At 45.4% G+C, this 19,878-nt stretch overlaps 1 protein-coding gene and 1 long non-coding RNA gene across 2 annotated transcripts; both read left to right on the top strand.

Annotated features, from left to right (window-relative positions):
• Nucleotides 1-8,338: 8,338 nt before the first annotated feature.
• TAS2R40 (taste 2 receptor member 40) lies at nucleotides 8,339-9,741 on the top strand. The gene is given in 5 exon segments (XM_019715340.2): nucleotides 8,339-8,782; nucleotides 8,784-9,112; nucleotides 9,115-9,267; nucleotides 9,270-9,514; nucleotides 9,517-9,741. Coding segments are annotated over 5 exon segments (1,008 nt in total). The 5' UTR covers nucleotides 8,339-8,624; the 3' UTR covers nucleotides 9,640-9,741.
• A 3,571-nt stretch (nucleotides 9,742-13,312) lies between these two features.
• Nucleotides 13,313-16,670, top strand: LOC141567569 (uncharacterized). Its single transcript, XR_012490328.1, has 3 exons — nucleotides 13,313-14,567; nucleotides 14,911-15,025; nucleotides 16,532-16,670. It is a non-coding gene; the product is annotated as an uncharacterized LOC141567569 (long non-coding RNA).
• Nucleotides 16,671-19,878: the final 3,208 nt, after the last annotated feature.

Here is a 19,878-nt window from a genome sequence, read left to right as displayed (position 1 = left end):
GGAAGGACGCTGAAAGCCTGGGTCTGGGGACAGAGCCAGGAGTGCAGTTTCCAGGCTCTCGGCCTCACGTGGAAAGGTGCTGGCTCAGGTAGTAAATGGCCATCAACTGTGATCGGATGGCCATCAGCTGCAGGTAGTTGGCCGTCAGCTGTAACCAGTGAGCCACTGGCCACTGATATAACTGCCATGGCTAAGCTAGCAAGCGTGGATTGCAGAGAGGCGGGGAGTGGAGTTAGCACAGAGGATTGCAGTTAGCAAGTGAGGTTGGTTGGCAGAGAAGCAGATGGCAGGTTGCAGATAGTATGGCTCCTGCTTCCTGTGTCTCCAACCCAGCCGCCAGCGAGAATAGAGTGGTATGACTCCCCCATCTATGGCTCCGTGGGTGTTCCTTTTTGGCCTCACCATATCCTGTGTCCTTGTGCAGGGAGCGGGAGCTGAGACCCCGCATAACACCCCGCATGACACTGGGGTATTACTTAACTAGTGTGGGTGCATCTGGCTCCTTGGTGCCCTCTGGCGGGCATGTGCCCAAATTCTGATTGTGGCAGGCGGAAGAACGCCCTCCCCAAAGTGCCCTCCTCCTGACGTGTGAAACCTGTGCACACATTACCTTCCATGGGTAAAGGGACCTTGCAGAGGTGATGACGTTTAGGACCTTCACACGGGAAGATCATCCTGGATTATCACGATGGGTCCAATGTGGTCACAAGGGTCTTCATAGGAAAGAGGCAGGAGGGTGGGAGGCAGAGGAGATGTGATGAGGAAGTAGAGAGAGACCCTGCAGAGAACTCTAACAGAAGTCCAAAGGCCAGTGTAGAAGGACCATCCAAAACGCACTCCCTGATGGTGCCATGATGACCTCAGCAGCTGTGTGGCCTTAGGCAGTTCCCTGCACTCCTTACGGCCGGCCTTACTTCACGCATCCCCAAACCGGAGCTCCGCGTACCACACCCACTCTCAGGTCACATGCAGTGTCCTAGTATTCTCGTGTCTGGGATTCTTCAGGGACAGGTTCTGTAGTCAACTCAAGTTAGTCTATTTAAGAAATAGTTTTTCATCAAATATATGGTGATGGAAGGAGAACTGACTCTGGGTGGTGAACACACAGTGGGATTTATAGATGATGTAACACAGAATTGTACACCTGAAATCTATGTAATTTTACTAATAATTGTCACCCCAATAAATTTTTAAAAATTCTAAAAAAAAAAGAAATAGTTTTTCTTTGCAATTTATCTTTCAAAAATAAAGATTAAGGGATCTGTTAATAAAGATACTTTACTAAAAGACCATATGAATGTTCTCATGAAAACCAGCTCTGACTACGAGTATAAAGATTCAGCGCTCTCCCTAAAAATGGGCAGGTAAAAACTGTTAGCCAACTTTCTAGAACGGAAAACGTTTTCAAAGGTTTTCTCCAGGCTCCTGTTTAGAAAGAGCACGCCTGCCCTCTAGTGGACGAATTAAGTAATTGCCCGATTTTTCCAAGGACTCCTAAGCGCCATCTTGTGGTGAAAACTGTCAGCTACGCTCTAGAACCGTCCCATTCAGGGCCCACACAAGACGTGCTTTTAAGAGATTACTGAGCCTCTTCAATAAATGGTGCTGGGAGAATTGGATAGCCACGTGCAAAAGAATGAAACTGGACTGCTATTTGTCACCATGTACCAAAGTTAATTCAAAATGGATCAAAGACTTAAGCATAAGACTTGACACAATAAACTGCATAGAAGAAAACATAGGTACTAAACTTATGGATCTTGGGTTCAAAGAGCATTTTATGAATTTGACTCCAAAGGCAATGGAAGTAAAAGCTAAAATAAAAGAATGGGACTATATGAAACTTAAAAGCTTCTGCACAGCAAAAGAAACCATTGACAAAATAAAGAGGCCACCAACTGAATGGGAGAAGATTTTTGCAAACAGTGCCTCCGATAAGGGGCTAGTATCCAGAATATACAAGGAACTCATGCAACTCAACAACAAAAAAACAAACAACCCAATTGAAAAATGGGCAGAGGACTTGAAGAGACATTTCTCCAAAGAGGACATACAAATGGCAAATAGACATATGAAAAAATGCTCAACATCACTAATCATCAGAGAAACGCAAATAAAAACCACAATGAGATATCACCTCACCCCAGTCAGAATGGCTCATCAACAAGACAAATAGTAACAAGTGTTGGAGAGGCTGTGGAGAAAAAGGAACCCTCATACACTGTTGGTGGGAACGCAGACTGGTGCAGCCGTTATGGAAGGCAGTGTGGAGGTTCCTCAAAAAATTACGAATAGAATTGCCATATGACCCAGCAATCCCTCTCCTGGGTATCTACCAAAAAAATCTGAAAACATTTAGAGATAAAGACACATGTGCTCCAATGTTCATTGCAGCTTTGTTTACGGTGGCCAAGACATGGAAACAACCAAAATGTCCTTCGATAGATGAATGGATGAAGAAGTTGTGGTATATATACCCAACAGAATACTATTCGGCGGTAAGAAAAGATGATATAGGAACATTTGTGACAACATGGATGGATCTTGAGAGAGTAATGCTGAGCGAAATAAGTCAGACAGAAAAAGCAGAGAACCATGTGATTTCACTGATATGTGGTATATAAACCAAAAACAACAAAAGAACAAGACAAACAAATGAGAAACAGAAACTCATAGACACAGACAATGGTTTGGTGGTTGCCAGAGGGTAAGGGGGGTGGGGGGTGGGGGGTGGGAGATGAGGGTAAGGGGGATCGAATATATGGTGATGGAAGGAGAACTGACTCTGGGTGATGAACACACAATGGGATTTATAGATGATGTAATACAGAATTGTACACCTGAAATCTATGTAATTTTACTAACAATTGTCACCCCAATAAATTTAATAAAATAAAATTTAAAAAAAAAGAAAAAGAGATTACTGAAAACTCCAGGGTCTATAGGAGCCAGGGACATAGAGGCTTATGGGCGGATGTGACAGAGGTGACAAAAACAAACCAAGTGCCAGGAAAATAATCAAACTTTATTTTTCTGAACATTTTTTGTTTGCAACCATGCCACATAATGCATACCTGTAGGATATTGACAACTGCATCGTAAATTCTTGTTTGAAAAAAACAAGATAAAAATAGAAATGTTTTACTTTTAACATTTTCTTTCACAATTCGTTAACTTGCTTTGGACCCAGACATCTGTGACTCTTTCTTTGGCATCGACATATCGTTGTTAAACCTTGTATCAAGTTCAACGTGAACACAGAGTCCAGCCTTGACAGGTAGCTTTGGCTAGGGGTGATATTTAGTTTTACTTAGTTTAATAATGGAAAAGAGCTGTTCAAAAACATACACTTTTTCAAACATGATTTTCAAAATCTTTGCACAATTGTTAAGATATTTGCAGGCGCTTGGCGTCCAGTGTCACTGTACTAAATGCTCTGTCCTGTGTCACACCACTGGTCCTCCTCCGCCCTGCAGGTGAGAGCTGAGGAAGGAGCACTGAGCAGTGGGAGGGGATCCACACAGAGGCTGGTCAGTCAGCCACTTCGGGAAGGCGGTTTTCCGCGTCATACAATTCCTGTCACAGGGTTCTAGCCACCAGTTACATTTCTAGAAACAGATTCTAGCACAGAAAAGAGGAGCAAATAACTCGCAGATGTGATGCTAGATAACTTTCTCCATAATGTTGCATAGCTACTTGTGGATGCCTTTGCAGGGAAACAGTCTAAGTGGTGGTCAACCCAAAAGGCCAATTATGTGATAACCATCTTAGCTGCTTAGCATAAGCAAATAGTTTTTGATGTGAATGAGTTCACTTCCACAGTTCAACTCTCCTGTGCTGAGACGACACCCCCTTACATGTAATGAGCAGACTGCTGAGTTGTGTCCAATTCAGCAAACAGTATCCAGAACGTTCTGTGACCCAAGCCCCAGGAGGAGAGCCAGCTTACTGGTGGTGAGCTCTGTGTCCATGACGTGCTCCATTTTCAACTTCTAGCATCCAGCAATTCCTGCTGAATAACACAGATGAATAGATGTAAGTCAGTATTCTTACATAACTTGCCACGTGGAACTCAAGTTTGATTGCAAGTCCAATATTAGCACCATCTATGCCAGGAATATCATCTGTATTAAACTGTTCAAAAGTTTCCTCAATTACAAAAATTAATTTCTTTGTCACTTCCTGGTATACGTGCCTGCCGTGGGCACAGTGTCTAAAATATTTTAATTCATATAAAAACTCTCACACTCACAGTGAATAAATAGAGCTTACATCTAAGTATTACTAAATATGGACCCTCAGCAGCTGCAATAGCAAATGTCACAATATTTAAAACTTTTTTCACACAATTTATCTTTTATTTCCTGGCCTATTTCCAGGACATTGAATGAGAGTATTCCTGGTCACACTTACGTTTGCACATGCTTGTATCTTTTCAGGACATGATTTCCGCTACATTCAGTAGACACTCTTTTATGACTTGCTATCTGTGAAGAAGGTGATATCCCAGGCAGATTTTTCACTTATATACAAAACTGTTTATTTTACAAACAAAGCTTGTTGATATCTCTCCCGAGTCTCTTTGCAGCTCATTGGGTTTTGATCACAGATCTTTCCATGTCCTTGGTCTTTGTTCCTACAGTAGTTTGTTACATAATGGCGTCTGGGCTATTTTCTTTAATTACAACCTTTGCCAAATAAGCACATGGGAGCGGCCTTCAGTTTACAAAGTGGAGCTTATGACCTCAAGGTGTGTCTCCTTTTTCCTACTTTTTCACAGAGATATGAGAAATAGTTCCTTTTCTAATACCAGACAGTGGAAGTGATTTTCATGAGCCAAAAACTCAGTTTTACAAAATATGATACTCATGTTCTATCACTCAACGTCTGGATCTGGTCTCCCTCCACCTGAGAGATGAGCAAGCCCTCTTAGTCTTCTCACCGGAAGTCAGTCATCCAGTCACTTCCACGAGGACGTGGGGTGGCACGGTTCCTGTTGCCCCAGAATTAACCCTACGGCCCCCACTATACACCAAGCAGGTGCTGCCCCCAAGGGCAGTGGTCCCCCACGCTCCCTGCTCCATGTTAGAACTGCAAAGGGGAGTTTTGGGAATGCCAATGTTTAGCTTTTCTCCAGAAAAATTACTCAGAATCTTTGTAGGTGGGACATGGGTATGGAATTTTTTTAAAAGCCTGCAGATAATTCAGGCAATTCTGGTACGTAGAGGAGCTGAGAAGGACAGATGTAAAGGCAGCAGCCAAGAACTGGCGCTGATACCCTCCTGCAAAGCTTGCTAAGAGGTGACAATACCCGCTTCACTGTAACCAGCCACAATCCCAACAGCCACCCCCACCCAGCCCTATGTTTGTAAAAAGATGAGGGAAGGGAGACAAGGGCAGGGTAACTGGAGTCATGGGCCACACCCTGGAGAGTCGCAGCAGAGCCCTTACAAGACCTCACACACGTTCCCCACGAGACAGCCAGTCCATGGACGTCTGGCCCCGAGTCACCAATATCCAGATGGTGTTGGCCAGAAAAGCAGCAGCAACCACAAGACAGCACATGTGCCACAGCAGCCAGGAAACTGTCCCCTCCCCACACCAGTGCCCTGGAGGAGCCACTGTGGAAGAGGGAGAGATGGGTGTCCCAGAGCCCAACCATCCCCTCCAACCCAAGCAGATGGCGTCTCAGTTCCAACTGGGCTTCGGGAAAAAGAGAAGGTGAGATGTAAACCACATATGAAACTAAATTGGGTTGAGTATCAATAACCAAAAAAGTCTAAAAGAAGGTGAAAGCTGCCCAAGATGTCACTATGCCATGTGAAAGGGACATTCAGTGGCACAGAGCTGAGCACTCTGATCGAAAGAAGCAAACGTCTCTGTGTTTATCCCACTGAGTTGACACTGCTCCACAAACCAACAATTACACTTAGTGTTTTCTCAGCCCTACCAGGCTTGAACACTATCATTACAAGATTTATCAGGATCGCTCCCTCCTGTCCTCCCTGAGGTAACGTCTTCGTTTCTTGGGGTCAAACAGAGCCTTGGGGGGGGGGGGGCAGCGGGGAGTGTCTTCCAAGGCCATTCCGCTCTCCTTGCATTGGCGTCATCTGAACCCAAGCTCCCAAAGCCTCCTTGAAATAACCACCAGACCCCTTTGAAATCCACCAACGCCTCAGCAAGTTCCCAGACCCTTCTTTGTGGGCACAGGAAGGTTTAGCAGCTCTGCCAAGCGTGGATGGGCGGTGGGAGGCCCGGGAGCAATCTTGCAGCCTGCCCCCACCTTGACACCCCCACGCAGGCATGAGTGGTGACCACGGCACAGGCCCCTTTCACAGAGATGCTCTCCTCTAACCCTTTCCTGCCACTTCTCTCATGCCTCCCCAACTGGGAAAACGTTTTCTAGTCTGCATGGTGGTGCCTGAGAGAGAAATGAAAGGAAAATCACATCGTCCCCTAATCACATATTCTTCCAAATCTGTTCCATGCTATACCTGGACCAAAGGCTTTGAACTTCATAGCCAAGAATCTGAAACCTTTGGTGTTTGTTTCCTCCATGAGAGTTTCCCTAAAATAAAGGTACCTCCATTCTAGCTCCCCAAACGAGAAAGGATCACAGGATGAGAAACGGATTCCCACATCCCTACCACACGGTGCAGTGCGTGGTGGGGAGTCTGCGGCTGAGCCTGCCGGCCTGTAGGCGCCTCAGCACCCAGCCCCACCGCCATGACGGCTCCCGTCTGTACCCTCCACCTGCCTCTGGGGCTGGAGGCAGACCATGCTCACCAGCCCCCATTGCCCTCGCCTCTGAAAATCAGAGAAAAACGTGAATGAAAACCCATAGAAGATGGTACCAGCACAGTGGAAAGCAACAAATATGTGAAAGAAATTTGGGGAGATACTATTCATTACAAACTTGCCTAAACTGGAACAAAATAAACTACAAAAAAAATGAGTTTGGTGTTTTGGAGTACGCGAAAGCTGCTGATAAATATTACTCCCCTCTATTAGCAGACGTAAAAGAAGTTACCAAAGATGCAGAACTGTGGACAAATCTTGTTTACTGTTTCTGGCTATTATGAATGAAGCTGCTATGAACATTCCTGTAGTTTGTGTTGACATGGACTTTCATTTCTCTACACAATGCTTGCTTAATTTTGCAAAATATTGCTCTGTCTGGTGCTATTTTTATACAAAATAATGTAATAATATGAGACAATTTTATAATAAAAATAAATCTGACTTCTTTATTTGAAATAAAATTAATGTGGGGCAGGGAACTCTATTTTTATCATCCCTCCATTTCTAGTATGAAAATTGTAATAGGGCAAGCACACTGGCACGAGGCCTCGGGGTCAAGAAGACCCAAGGAATTGTTGGATGTGTGACACACTGCAAAGTGCATTCCTGTTTTGTTTTAGATGGGCAGTCACTATTGCACTTGAACTACTAGGCAGACCCAATATTGCCAAATCGTTTCATTTTTAAAAGACTGATTTTATGTGCATATATGTATTCTCCTAAATGTAAATGCTGGCCAGTAAAACAACGTATCAGGCGCTGGTGGAGTAATGCTGTCCAAAGTTAGACAATACAAGATAAATGAGACACACAACTGCAGGCGAGATTCACTGAACTCTGGCCCCGCCTCTGATGGTTAACCCTAGCCCTGAGCAATATGACCTTTGAGCTTTCTAAAAATACAGCATACCTGGGCCCTACCTCAGATTCTGATTTGCTCGTTGGAGAATGAGTCTTTGGCGTCTATATAGTTTTTTTAAAGTGCCAGAGTTTGCTCTTTCTCACAGCCAGGATAAAGAAATAGGGAATTCAATTTCTACGTCACAGTATCCTGTCACATGCCCCAACTCCAACACCGTGTTCAGGACACTCTGAAGCCCCCCAGGCTGACTCCAGTGAACCTGAGATCAAATAGTGGTGTGGACATCAGTAAATTGCAATTGGTGATATATACACAATGAAAATGTGACTAGCGAGTCTTTCTTATCTCTAATTAACCCAAATGGCATCCAATTTTAGCTTTTCCGTGGACTATTTGAGGACATTATAATAGCTGTCCTTTCTGGAGACAATTCTAAATAAAAGATGCTCATATATGAGCTGATGAGAATTTCTTATTGATAAACATGCTAAGCGTAGGAATAAAAGCTCTCCCAAAATAAAAGAGACGATAAAAGAAACAGGAGGAGGCAGATCAGAGAAACTGCATGCCTTTTTTACAGATAATTTAGCAGGTAACAGATCTGTGAGGCAAGTGAAAAGGCCCTGAGGTCACTAAGATTCCTCACCTGGAACTCTTGCCCCGTCAGGTAAATAAGGGAGGAAAGTGCTGTGACAGAAACCTGTCTCAAAGTCTTTCCAATGAGCTCCTGAAAACCCAAGACAAATAGGTCTTTATGAAAAATGGAGACGGCCAATAACCAGATATTCTCAACTTGCATTTCAAGCCTCTAACCTGTAACCATGTGACATGCAAATGAAGAAAACATTAGAAATAACCATTAACTGAGAAAACAAGTACAGCAACATTGAGTGAGGGTCAGAAGATTGCAGAGCAGGTGGCAGTTCGTGGCATGAAAACCTGACAGTCCGGGCCACACAGAATGGCGACAGTGAGCACGTCCAGGTTTAAGATCGTCTTCACCTTGGTCTCCGGAACTGACGGCATCACTGGTGTCACCGGAAACAGCTGCATCACGGCGGTCCACAGGGCGGAGTGGGCCAGATGCAAAGGCTTCCTGTTGGTGACTGCAGCCCGCTGCGGCTCAGCTTCTCCTACAGGTTTGCATGACGCTGGAGAAGTCTTACAGTCCACAGGCCACTTATAACCAAAACACAGTGCATGTGCTTTTCAAAGTCCTCGCCGTGTTTCTGAACTATTCCAACCTCTGGCTCACCATCTGGCTTAATACCTTCTATTGCCTTAAAATTGCCAACCTTACTCACCCTTCGTTCTCCCTGATGAAGAGGAAAATCACGGTGCTGGTGCCTTGGTTTCTGAGGCTGTCACTGTTCATCACCTTATGCTTCAGCTTTCCCTTCTCTAAAGGTATCTCCAACGTGTATGTGAGTAGTTCCGCTCCTATCCCTCCTGCAGCTCCACTAAGACCTACCTCACCGAGCCCAGTGTGGTCAACCTGGTTCTTCTCTATAGCCTGGGGGTCTTCGTTCCTCTGACCATGTTCACCGCGGCGGCCACCCTGCTGATCATCGCTCTCAAGGGACACACCCTCCACATGCAAAGCCATGTGGCTCCAGGGACCCCAGCATGGAGGCCCACATGGGGGGCGACAGAGCTATCAGCTACTGTCTCATTCGCTACGTTTTCAGCACAGTTGCTCTGTATCTTTTCTTGTCCGTCTTTGATGCCAACAGTTCCTGGAATATTCTGTGCAAAATCATCATGGCTGCCTTCCCTACTGGCCACTCGGTGCTACTGATCTTGGGCAACCCTAGGCTGAGAAGAGCCTGGAAGCGGTTTCAGTACCAAGTTCACATCTTTACCTACCAGGGCAGACTCTGTGGCTGGAACCCACAGAGCACCATGGGACCCGGTCCAAACAGCTCCGCCTTTTCCTCACCTGGACCTCTCTTCCTCACCCATCTTTTCTTTCTTAATCCTGCTCTGACACTGAATCGTCTCATAAATGTGAAGCTGAATTTTAACTTGAGATGCTTAGCAGAAGTAGCTAAGCAACCCTAAGACGGATTATGCACGCTCCTTGATCTATGCTCATTCATACCCTGCCCTGAGTTCCTCTCCACTTCCTCCTCCCGGAGCCTTAAGGAGAGGGTGACCAGACATGTCCGTGTGTCCGGGAGGATCTCCGTTTGTGCCGGTGTTACTGAGCACCCGGAATTCTCCAGGCTATCTTCACCTGGATGAAAAAGTATATGGTCACCCTACTTAAAGCAGCCTATTAACCCACAGTTAAGAAAGAGGAGGGCTAGTGACGAGCACGGGACGCTGTCCGAGAGATAGAAGGGTAACCACAGTACCTACAGAGAAAAGGGATTCAGGGAGCAAAGGCTGGCCGAAACGATCAAGGGCTGCTGAGGTTTTAAGGCAAAAGGAGAGTAAAGTAAAAGGTTTGGGATTTGACTAAAGGAGGCCACGTGTACTACAAATAGAGAGAGGCAAGCTGGCGTTCAGATTACAGGAGTTTCCAGACAAGGTGGTCCACGCAGTGAGGGAGTTGGTTTGGAGATGAAGATGAAATACAGGGTGGCCGCTGGATAAGTGCATGGCCAACTGAATGCATTACTTTTCCAAATAACAGGGGACAAAGTGAGCAGTGAGAAAAGGAAGAGTGAAACAAAAAGAGTGAAGTGTGTACAAAGCAGGAAGAACCCGGAGTAAAGAGGCCGGAGTAAAGGAAGGTCTACTTTGCTTCACTCCTGACTGTGTGACAATGCGCGTGGCACCTGTGCCTCTGGCTTTACCAGTTCTGCGGCAAGGGCAGGTTACCAGAGCATGGCTATTTGAGGATAAGAAAAGTATTACTGTCATTGTCACTCTTCAGAATAATGCTGTCAGCATTGCCTCAGAGGGCTGTTCACAAAATAAGACACCCACCGCCCCCAGGTGGCGTGGCACCAGAAAGGGAGGAATTTGGGGTTTTCCTGTATTTGCTATTTTTTAAATCAGAATTACTGAGGAAAATGTGAAAAGAATGCTATGGACCATACAAAACTCAAGTAGCTCCCAAATGAAAATATGAGGTCAGTAGCAAAGACTAAAGAATCACACACACACACACACACACACAGAGTCACTCACGCCCATCCCTTTATACTTCAGACAGCCTGGAACTTATTTAACTGGAAAGGAAAATATTTATGAAAACACACTACTTGGGTCGTTTTCCTAAGTGATACTTACCTGTATGACTATTTAGGGTTGGTATAGTTACTATAGTAAGACAAATTTTGAGATTTCATTCCAATTCCTAAAGAATAGAGAAATACATTTTTTTTCCCCAAAGAATACATGCTTACATGCCCACTGAGGGCACTCTAATGCATCGCAGAAAAAAAAAACAGGAGATTGATTTAAAGTCCCCATGTCGTTAATATAAACCACGCCAAGATAACAAACTGCTTAATCCTTCTCCAAGCTTATTCTGAAGAAATACAATCTCACTGTTTGCAAGAGCCAAAGGCCACAGATTGCTAATGGGAGCTTCAGGGATGATGACACCCTTATCGACTGACAATCCTGTATGCTGCCCTACCTTCAACCAGATGAAGTTCTCTACAGTCCTTCCTTCCTTCCTTCCTTCCTTCCTTCCTTCCTTCCTTCCTTCCTTCCTTCCTTCCTTCCTTCCCTCCTCTTTCTTTCTGTAGAACCCACCTAAACTTCCAGAACGAGCCAAATATGGTCTTCAGATTGGCTGGCTTTGGACAGAAATGAGAAGTCCTAGAGGATCCTCTTTACAAACGCTCTGTGACACCCCTGTCCCAAGAGCGGTTGAGCTGTGGTGTGAAGGATTCCTTTCCCCACAAGGTCACCTGGAGAAGCTGAGGGGATGCTGGTTGCCATGGGATTCCAATCTGGAAGGACCAGGGCAGAGCAGGGTCACGTCCTCGCATAGGAGGCCCTGTCTGCAGGAATTCTCTTCTGTGATTCTCTCAGGCATTTTTACCTTGGGCTTCTAGGGTAGCGACAGGAATGAGGGAAAAGAAACAGTAAGCTCAGTCTTGAGTTGGGAGACGGGAGTAGAACCCAAGGGCAGAAACCCTAAGCAATCACGGCAGGAAGGGAAGGGCGAGACAGCGGAAGACATGAGCCTTCTCATCCGAATCGGTTCCCTCTTCCCTCTGGAAAGAAGTGGAATCCTCTAAGGAGCGGTGGGAGGAATGAGAAGCTCTTACATGCTCAGAAAGATGGGTCTGTGGGAGGAGGAGGAAGCATAAAGCAGCCGGGGAGCCACCCTCACTGTCTGAAGCTGGGGGAGCCCTCGGGACCCCCTTCTCTAGACCAAGGAGGAACTGCCTACTATAGCAGAGGTGAAGGTTGGAGGGAAAGGCTCATCTCTGATGTCCTGTGTGGGGAGGTAACGTGTTACGTGGTCAGAAGTTTCTGTTGGTGGAAGGAGGATGGCAGCATTTGGGAGCCTGGGACGTGGCTCAGGAGGGGCAGCCCAGGGAAGCGGTGTGGGGTGGAAAGCCGAGCAGAAGGACCTGGAAAGGGAAGTTAGGAAGGTGCTGAAGACAGTCAGCTGGGAGAAGCTCTCCACTGAAGCTCCTGCCTGGGCCTTTGGGGACTGTCCCTGTGAGCAACAAAACACCACGTCTTTCCAGAGCTTTCCAGAGGAACGTTTCTGGGTGGGACCTTCACAGTTCAGTGTGCAGTGTTGCAAAAATACTCTGTGTCTGAGAAACTACCCTGTCAACCAGCCTCACTGGGGGGGGGGGGGGAATGGATTTTTTTTTTTAAGTTTCTGGTTTGTCTCTCATTTGGCTTTCCTTCTTTATTTCAGTAAAGTATCTTAGGAATGTTCTGCCTTCTCTCAGTTGCATCAGGGGAAAATAAGAGAAAAGTGGTTTTGAAGGCAGTCCAAAGAGAAAAAGAATCAACAATCCTCTGGGTTTGGTTTGGTTTGGGTGCGGCGGCACAGCAGCGAGAAGGAATCCAAGGAAAGAATCCCAACGGAGAACAGTGATGGGAGAATCTCACCTTGGGCAGCTGCGTCCCCCTCCCACCCCCTCCATCCTGCCATGCAGTCCCTGGAGTCAAGGTGACTCAGGTTTGGGCCCTGGCTCTGCTACTTCCTCTTGTGTGACACAGGCCTGTTTCTGCATCTTTCTGAACCTCAGTTTCTGCATCTGTAAAATGGGAATAACAATAATAATGATGACAATACCTACCTCCTAGGATTATCTATCTCCTCCTAAGAAATGAGTGTCTGGCCCAGAGGAAGCGCTCGATAAATGTTAGCCGTTAATATTCTGAAAGTAAGGGGTGTGAGACTGAGAGGCAGCGTGTCTAGAATGAGGACGCTCACAGCAGGCCAGATGTGAGAAAGCCAGAGCCCAGACTGGGTGATGCCCAGAGGGCGAGGCCTGGACCACAGCCTCGGGGGCAGGATGTGGCTGTGGAGGTCCCACTGGCTCAATCACCCAGCTTGGGGGAGACTGGCTCTGGCTCCTGTCCTCCTCCTGGCACCATCAGAAGACATCTGGTGTCCAGGGTTTCATCCCCTGGCAATTATTCGGAAGTGCCTATTCTGAACAAAGCAGGTACTAGGTCAGAAGTCAGTGAACTTCCAGTTCGGGGGCCACATAGTCAATATTTTAAGATTTGTTGGTCACATCAGTCCTTGTCACAAGTACTCATCTTTTCTGTTGCAGCACAAAAGCCACCAGGCACAACATGTAAATGAATGGGCACGGCTGTGCTCCAATAAAATTTTATTGACGGACACGGAAACGTGAATTTCATGTAATTTTTACAGGTCATGAAATAGTCTTTTGATTTTTTTTCAGCCATTTAAACATGCATAAAACATTCTGATTTTGTGGTGGGCTGTACAAAAACAGGCATTGGATCCATTTATTTGTGTCGGATTTGACCCCCAAGCCAGTGTGTGGACCCTGTACTCGGTACTTTCTCCAGCTCAAGGAGGCACTGAAACCCACCACCAAACCCCAGTTACTCTCACCAAAAACCAGAGACACTTATCATGACAACTTCTGCCATGTTCTGAACATTGCAACTTTCCAAATATTTTTGCCACTTTCAATTTCTCCAGGGTCAAAAGAAGACATATATGTGTGCACAACAAACTATGAGCCACCATACAAAGATGAGTGTGTTTATTCATTCCACAAAAGTGTCTTGAGCATATGGGCTCAGCACTGAACTAGATGCTGAGAAATCAAAGGTTAACGCAGCAACAATTTCACCCCCCAAGAGCTCAGGCTGGGAAGGAACAACTCACTCACTAAATTACAACGTGGGGAATACTTCCGTGGAGGTCTATGTGCTGTGGGGTCAGGGAGGCACCGCAAATGTTCACAATTAAAACCGCGACTGAACTCCGGCCTCCACTCCCCACTCCCAGCCCGCCACCCCGATTCCCTGCCCTAGCAGGGGACCTCTCCCCGCTGCCTCACCCCACTTGAGCAGGTCCTAACAGGCAGTGGCATCAGGAAGTAGAACTGGCCGGAGCGTTTCTCTGCACTCCCGGAATGTGCGGAGATAACAACAGGGAGCAAAGCCAAGGGGAAGCTCTGGCCAAGCAGTGACTGAGGTTCCCTGGCTGAGGTGTGTCTGAGCAGACAGGGCACCGCTCCAGCGAATCAGCGCCCAGACGGCCCCTGTGAAGAAACCCTGAAGGAGAAGCTGCAAACCCGAGGGAATATACAGCCTGGGATCTGCTCCCCACGCTGCCTGACGCAGCCTTCTAACAAAAGGAAAGCATTCAGTACCGCGCTGGAAGACGCCAGCTCACCTTTCCATTCTCTGCAACCCTCATGCATCGCGCAGCCTAACGAATGCCAAGTGGATGGACGCAATCCATCAAGACCAGCAAGACGAGCAGGTCGAGTAAAATTCGCTGCTCTGGAGCGTATGAAGTTAGCTGTGCTTATGTTTTATGTTTATATTTTTGACTAAGATTTGGTCACCTTTATGTTTGATTTATCTTAATACAATAAAAATTAAATATCTACAAATCCTGCAAAAGATTGTTTTAACCTCTTTGTGAACTAATCAAATTGTTAAATGATCAAAAGGCTTTGGCTGTTGCAGTTTACCTTTTCATGAGTTATTTAACTAATTCCTGCATGTGTATTCTAATATCTGGAAGCACTAATACGGTGTCAGTACTGATTACATTAGATTGTACCCCATGGCAGTTTTGCTTTGGTTTTTTGTTTTCAAAGGCTAAGTAACTGAAGATAGGTCTGGCCAGTCGTGACCTGAAGAAGTCATTCTAGAAAGCCAAACCCTCTGGCCTGAGTCTCCATCCTGTCTGGTCCCCAGAGGCATGACACACTGGTAACAAGCCTCTCCACCCTTGGCTTCTGCATCTGGTCAGCTGCCTGGTTTTTCTCCTGTTTCCTTATCCATCAAGCACCCTCCAAACATAATACTCACTCACAATTTGTACACTTTGTTGCCACCACTAAGGGGACCAGCCATCCAAGACTGGTCAGAAGAACTTCCGGTCCTGGACAAACTGGTAGTTGGTCCCCCTCCTACCACCCAGATGACTAAGGCTATATTCAGATTTCAAGCATTACCTTTCAACTCCAGCCATGACATTTATTCCAGTGCCATTCCTTTGTAAGCAGACATGCATACACTTGAACTTCACTTACATACCTATTAAGCAGGTGTATTACCTGCTTAAAAGCTTCCAGTGGCTTCATTACCCATCACATGGTTGCAAAGCCCTTAGCAGTGCATCTCAGGCCTACGTTTTCTGACAGACCTTAAAGCTTTATTTAATTCACTTTTCTGAATATCATCATTTAAAGAGCCTGATGGCTTGCTTCTTTTTTGAAATCTTAATCGTGGACAGTTTCCTACAGAAAAGCAGAGAAATAGTGTAATGATCCTCTATGTATCCCAGCCTCAACAACTATCAGCATCTTGCCAGTTGTGTCTACCGAAGGCTTTTGAGGAGGGTTATTATATGATTCAAATATTTCTAGTAGCCTCAGTACACTGTGGGTTCTAAATTAGGAAGTTGCAGCAATTTGGTGCATTTCTCCTACATTCTACGGCCATTCTCCGTCTGACTTTGAGCCCCTTCAAACTGTCACAGGGGTGTTTGTTCTCTGAACGTCAGCTCTTCCACGTCTACTCTGCCCATCCCAACAATGTTCGTCCTGCTGCAATTAGCTTAAGTTCCTCTAAAATGGTTCTGCTTGCTTCTCCTTACTCATCCGTCTCTTTGACCATTTTCAATGTGTGCTTTGCAACACAGATCCTGCAACTGTTTTGTTTTCTTTCCTCTTCAAGCAACTGAGAAAGTTCACATTATGCTTCAGTAAATCTTTATTTTAAGGAGTTCTACCTTAGTCATAAACTACCTGTTTCTGTTCTAATCCAAAAAATCATGAAGAAAAGTCTTAAGATCTCTTTATCCCATTTTTTCCCCAAAATTTAAAGCTCAGGGATACACCTAAAACTAACATAAAATAATATTGCACGTCAAATACACACACACACACACACACACACACACGGTCACGGGACGTGGAGTACAGCACAGGGAGTATAACCAATGGTACTGTAACAGCTACATACAATGTCAGAGGGGTAGTAGACTTGTTGGGGTGATCACCCACTTGTGAGGGGTGTACATGTCTAATCTTTATCTTGTTTTGTACCCCGGAAACTAATTTTACAAAAGCTTAGGGCTATATCTCTGAATTCTCAGTCTTTCTCACCCAGGGTGTGTTGGCAAAGCAGTTCTCTGGGGCAGGGGGAGGAAGGGGGCAGGGGACGCCCGCTGGGTAGAATTTTGTGTTTTCCCTGTGTAACTACTCTCACCAGGACGGAGTTCACACGACCGAGTGACGTCACTGGATGGGAAGCTGGGAAGAGCAGCGACCACCGTGTTCTCCAGCCGCTGGGAGCCAACTCCAGGCCATCACTGCCCCCTTCCGCTCAGGCAAGACAGCGAAACGATCGGACATACTGACTCCGGCCACACGGTCTAGATTTCAACACAGTATTATTAGCTCTGTGACCTTGAGCAAGTCGCTCAACTCCTCTGAGCCTCCATTTCCTCACCTTTACAACAGGGGTACTAAATATCTCTGTCTAGTGGGGTGATTGATGTAATGTGCAAAATTGTTAGAATTCTCCCTAGTACCCTGCAAGCACTGTTTCCTATCGTTCTTCAGGACTGAAGATCACATGGTGTTGTTTGGACTTGTGGCCACTAGATGGCACCCTCCTCGTTTCTGCACTGCGAACCTTTTCTGCAGAAGAATTTGCAACTCAATAGTCAGCAAATCACTACTCTGATGTTATTAACTGACAGTATTTTCCCCCCTTTCATCTCTTGGTTTAAGCTCCACATTTTCCTTTGAAATTCCAGGAATCCAGCTATCGGCCCTTGTGTGTAACCAGCTCCAAAACTCTATGCAGAAGCTATTCCCAATCAAGAGCTGGTGATCTTATTCAGTATTTATTACCATTAAAACCGAAGTCAGTTATCCCTGTTACAGAAGAGATCAGTCCCCCGATACTTGTCCGCATCTTTCTCCTCTGGCTCAAAAGAAGACAAGATGGTTTCAAATGCAACCTCCATCACCGCGTCATTTGTTTTCCTACCCAGTCACTGAAAGGAGACCATTAATCAGTTGGACAACAGGTCACTTCTATTAATATTTCCTGAGCTAGTGTATATGTGAGCTACTGTTCCAGGTGGTAAGGCTGTAAGGTAAATAAGACTCATACAGAGGCAAGGGATTTACTTATCAACAAATCTGCTAGATCTTTCCAGGTATAGTACCATAAAATATTAGTGACTTAGTGAATTCAATAATTTACTCTAAACCTTATATGGAAGAGTAAAGGTCTTTGAGTAACGAATCTCTACCAGATATTAAGGCATAGTACTAAGTTATAGTTAGACTAATAGAACAGGAAAACGACCATAAAAATATCCATTGGAACTTAAGATATGATGAAAAGTGACCCATATATGCAAGTGGGTAAAAAATAGATTCTTTATTAAATGGTAGTGGAGTGAGGCTCCCTGTTTGGAGAAAAATTAAGTTGGATCCCTTCCTCTTACTTTATACAAAGGTAAATCCACATGGATAAAAGCTCTAAATGTGCAAGGTAAAATTATGAAATTAATAGACTAGAGAATAATTTTGCGACTAAAGGGTGGAGAATGGCTTATTAAACAAGACCTCCAAAGCTCAAAAACTTGCTTAGCATTCCATTCATGAAAGGCACAGATGATAGTGAAGGAAAAGACATTCAAACATCTAAAAGCTACAGGAAACCACCAGCTGGACTATACAAGGAAAATTAGTGTGCGTGCGTACACACACACACACACACACACACACACACACACACACACACACGTCTCCCTCCCTGCAGAAGCTTACAATACAGCGGGAGATACTGAAAATTTCAATATACTACGGTAAGGGCCATGATTGGGGAATGCCCGGGGTTGGCGCAGGAACCCCGAAGAGGAACTTTCGCAAGGTGATCCTGGAAGATAGGAGTCTTGGGGGGCAGCATAGTTTAGGGCTGAAGATGTGGGATCTGAGTGGGGCTCACAGTTGTGGCCCTTACTGGCCTATGGTTTTGGGCCAGTTACATTCCCGGAGTAATGACGTGGGAAAAACAGCCACGCCCTGAGACTATATGGCTAGAACTCAAAGACCCCAGGAGAACCTTGCCATAACCTTAACTATGATTACACCTCTCTCAAAATAGCTCCTAGCTCTTTAAGAACAGCAGTCAAAATTGCATGTTATTAATCCCTTATAAGTTAACCCAAAGGTTTGTCTAGAGCAGGATGGAGAGTGGGCTGTCTTGTTCTTTGTTGTCCTCAGGAAAGTCAAGGTGCAGAGGGGGCTGAGCACATCAAGTGTTGGACGCAGAAGGGAGAGGTGCCTGTGCTGGCCTTTAAAACCTTTAAAACCTTTAAAACCAGTAATTACCAGTCAGAGGAAAGGGGTCTTCTGAGCATCACTGGCAGGTGCCCCGTGGGTTACCAGCTGCTGCACCAGAAGGAAATCTGCCAGGCACACACACTCTACCAGCAGCCAGCATGTTATTTTGTCCTAAGAAGGTGGTTCTTGGTCCCAGAAAGGGGACTTGGTCCCTGGAGAGGTTACAAATCCCAGTTGCAAACACTCCTGAGGCTTGCTCATTTTTCTCATGGAAGGAACACAGAAATAAAAACACTTGAGTGGGCTGACATCTGCGTAGGGAATGACCTTGGAAGTAAAGAAGGAAAAGGACATCACAGAAATTCCTTCAAGTACAATTCCCACGGACAGAGCTGAATAACATGTTCTCTAGCAGCGTGGAACCACAATCAAATAAGGAAAAGTAGAGAAGGTTCATTCTTTGAAACTGAGAACAATTTCCAAGCCAGGACGTGGCAGCCAAAGGTGAGTGTCAAGTTCACAGAGGCCAGCTCCAGACTGCACAGGTTCAATTCCCACCTCTACCACTTACAGGCTTTATGACCTTGTGCAAGTTTCTGACACTCCATGCCTCATTTTCCCCACCAGTAAAATTAGGAGCAGGGTAATCACAGTACCTACCTGAAGAGCCACTTTGGTGAACAGTCTGTCAGTTCCTTAAAAGGTGAAGCATAAACTTACCATTACACCCAAGTATCCACTCCCATGTATCTACCCACGAGAAATGAAAACACAGGTCCACACTAAGACCTGTATACAAATATTCATAGCAGCACTGTTCACCATGGCCAAGAACTACAAATAATCCAAACCGTCCATCGCGTGGTGAATGGATAAACACAACTGGTACATCCATACAATGGAATACTATTCAGCAATAAAAAACACTACCGATGCACACTAAACATGGATGAACCTAGTATGCTAGGTTCATAGTATGCTAAATGAAAGAAGTCAGATGCAAAACACACATACATTATATGATTCTAGTTACATGAAATTTCCAGGAAAGGCCAATCCCTAGAGCCAGAACCCTGATCAGTGTTTCCTGTTACCAGGGGTGGGAACGGACTTGATTGCAAACTGGCACGAGGGAACATTTCTGAGGTGATGGAAATACTGTAAGACTGGATCATGGTGGTTGCACAACCCTACAAATTTAATAAAAATCATTGAATGGCACGTTTACAATGGGTAAACTTTATGATACATAAA

This window comes from Rhinolophus sinicus, linkage group LG11 (genome assembly GCF_036562045.2).
Source record: "Rhinolophus sinicus isolate RSC01 linkage group LG11, ASM3656204v1, whole genome shotgun sequence".
NCBI classification, from domain to species: Eukaryota; Metazoa; Chordata; class Mammalia; order Chiroptera; family Rhinolophidae; genus Rhinolophus; species Rhinolophus sinicus.
Note: the sequence above shows the minus strand (reverse complement) of the source record. Positions and strands in the feature narration are given on the sequence as shown.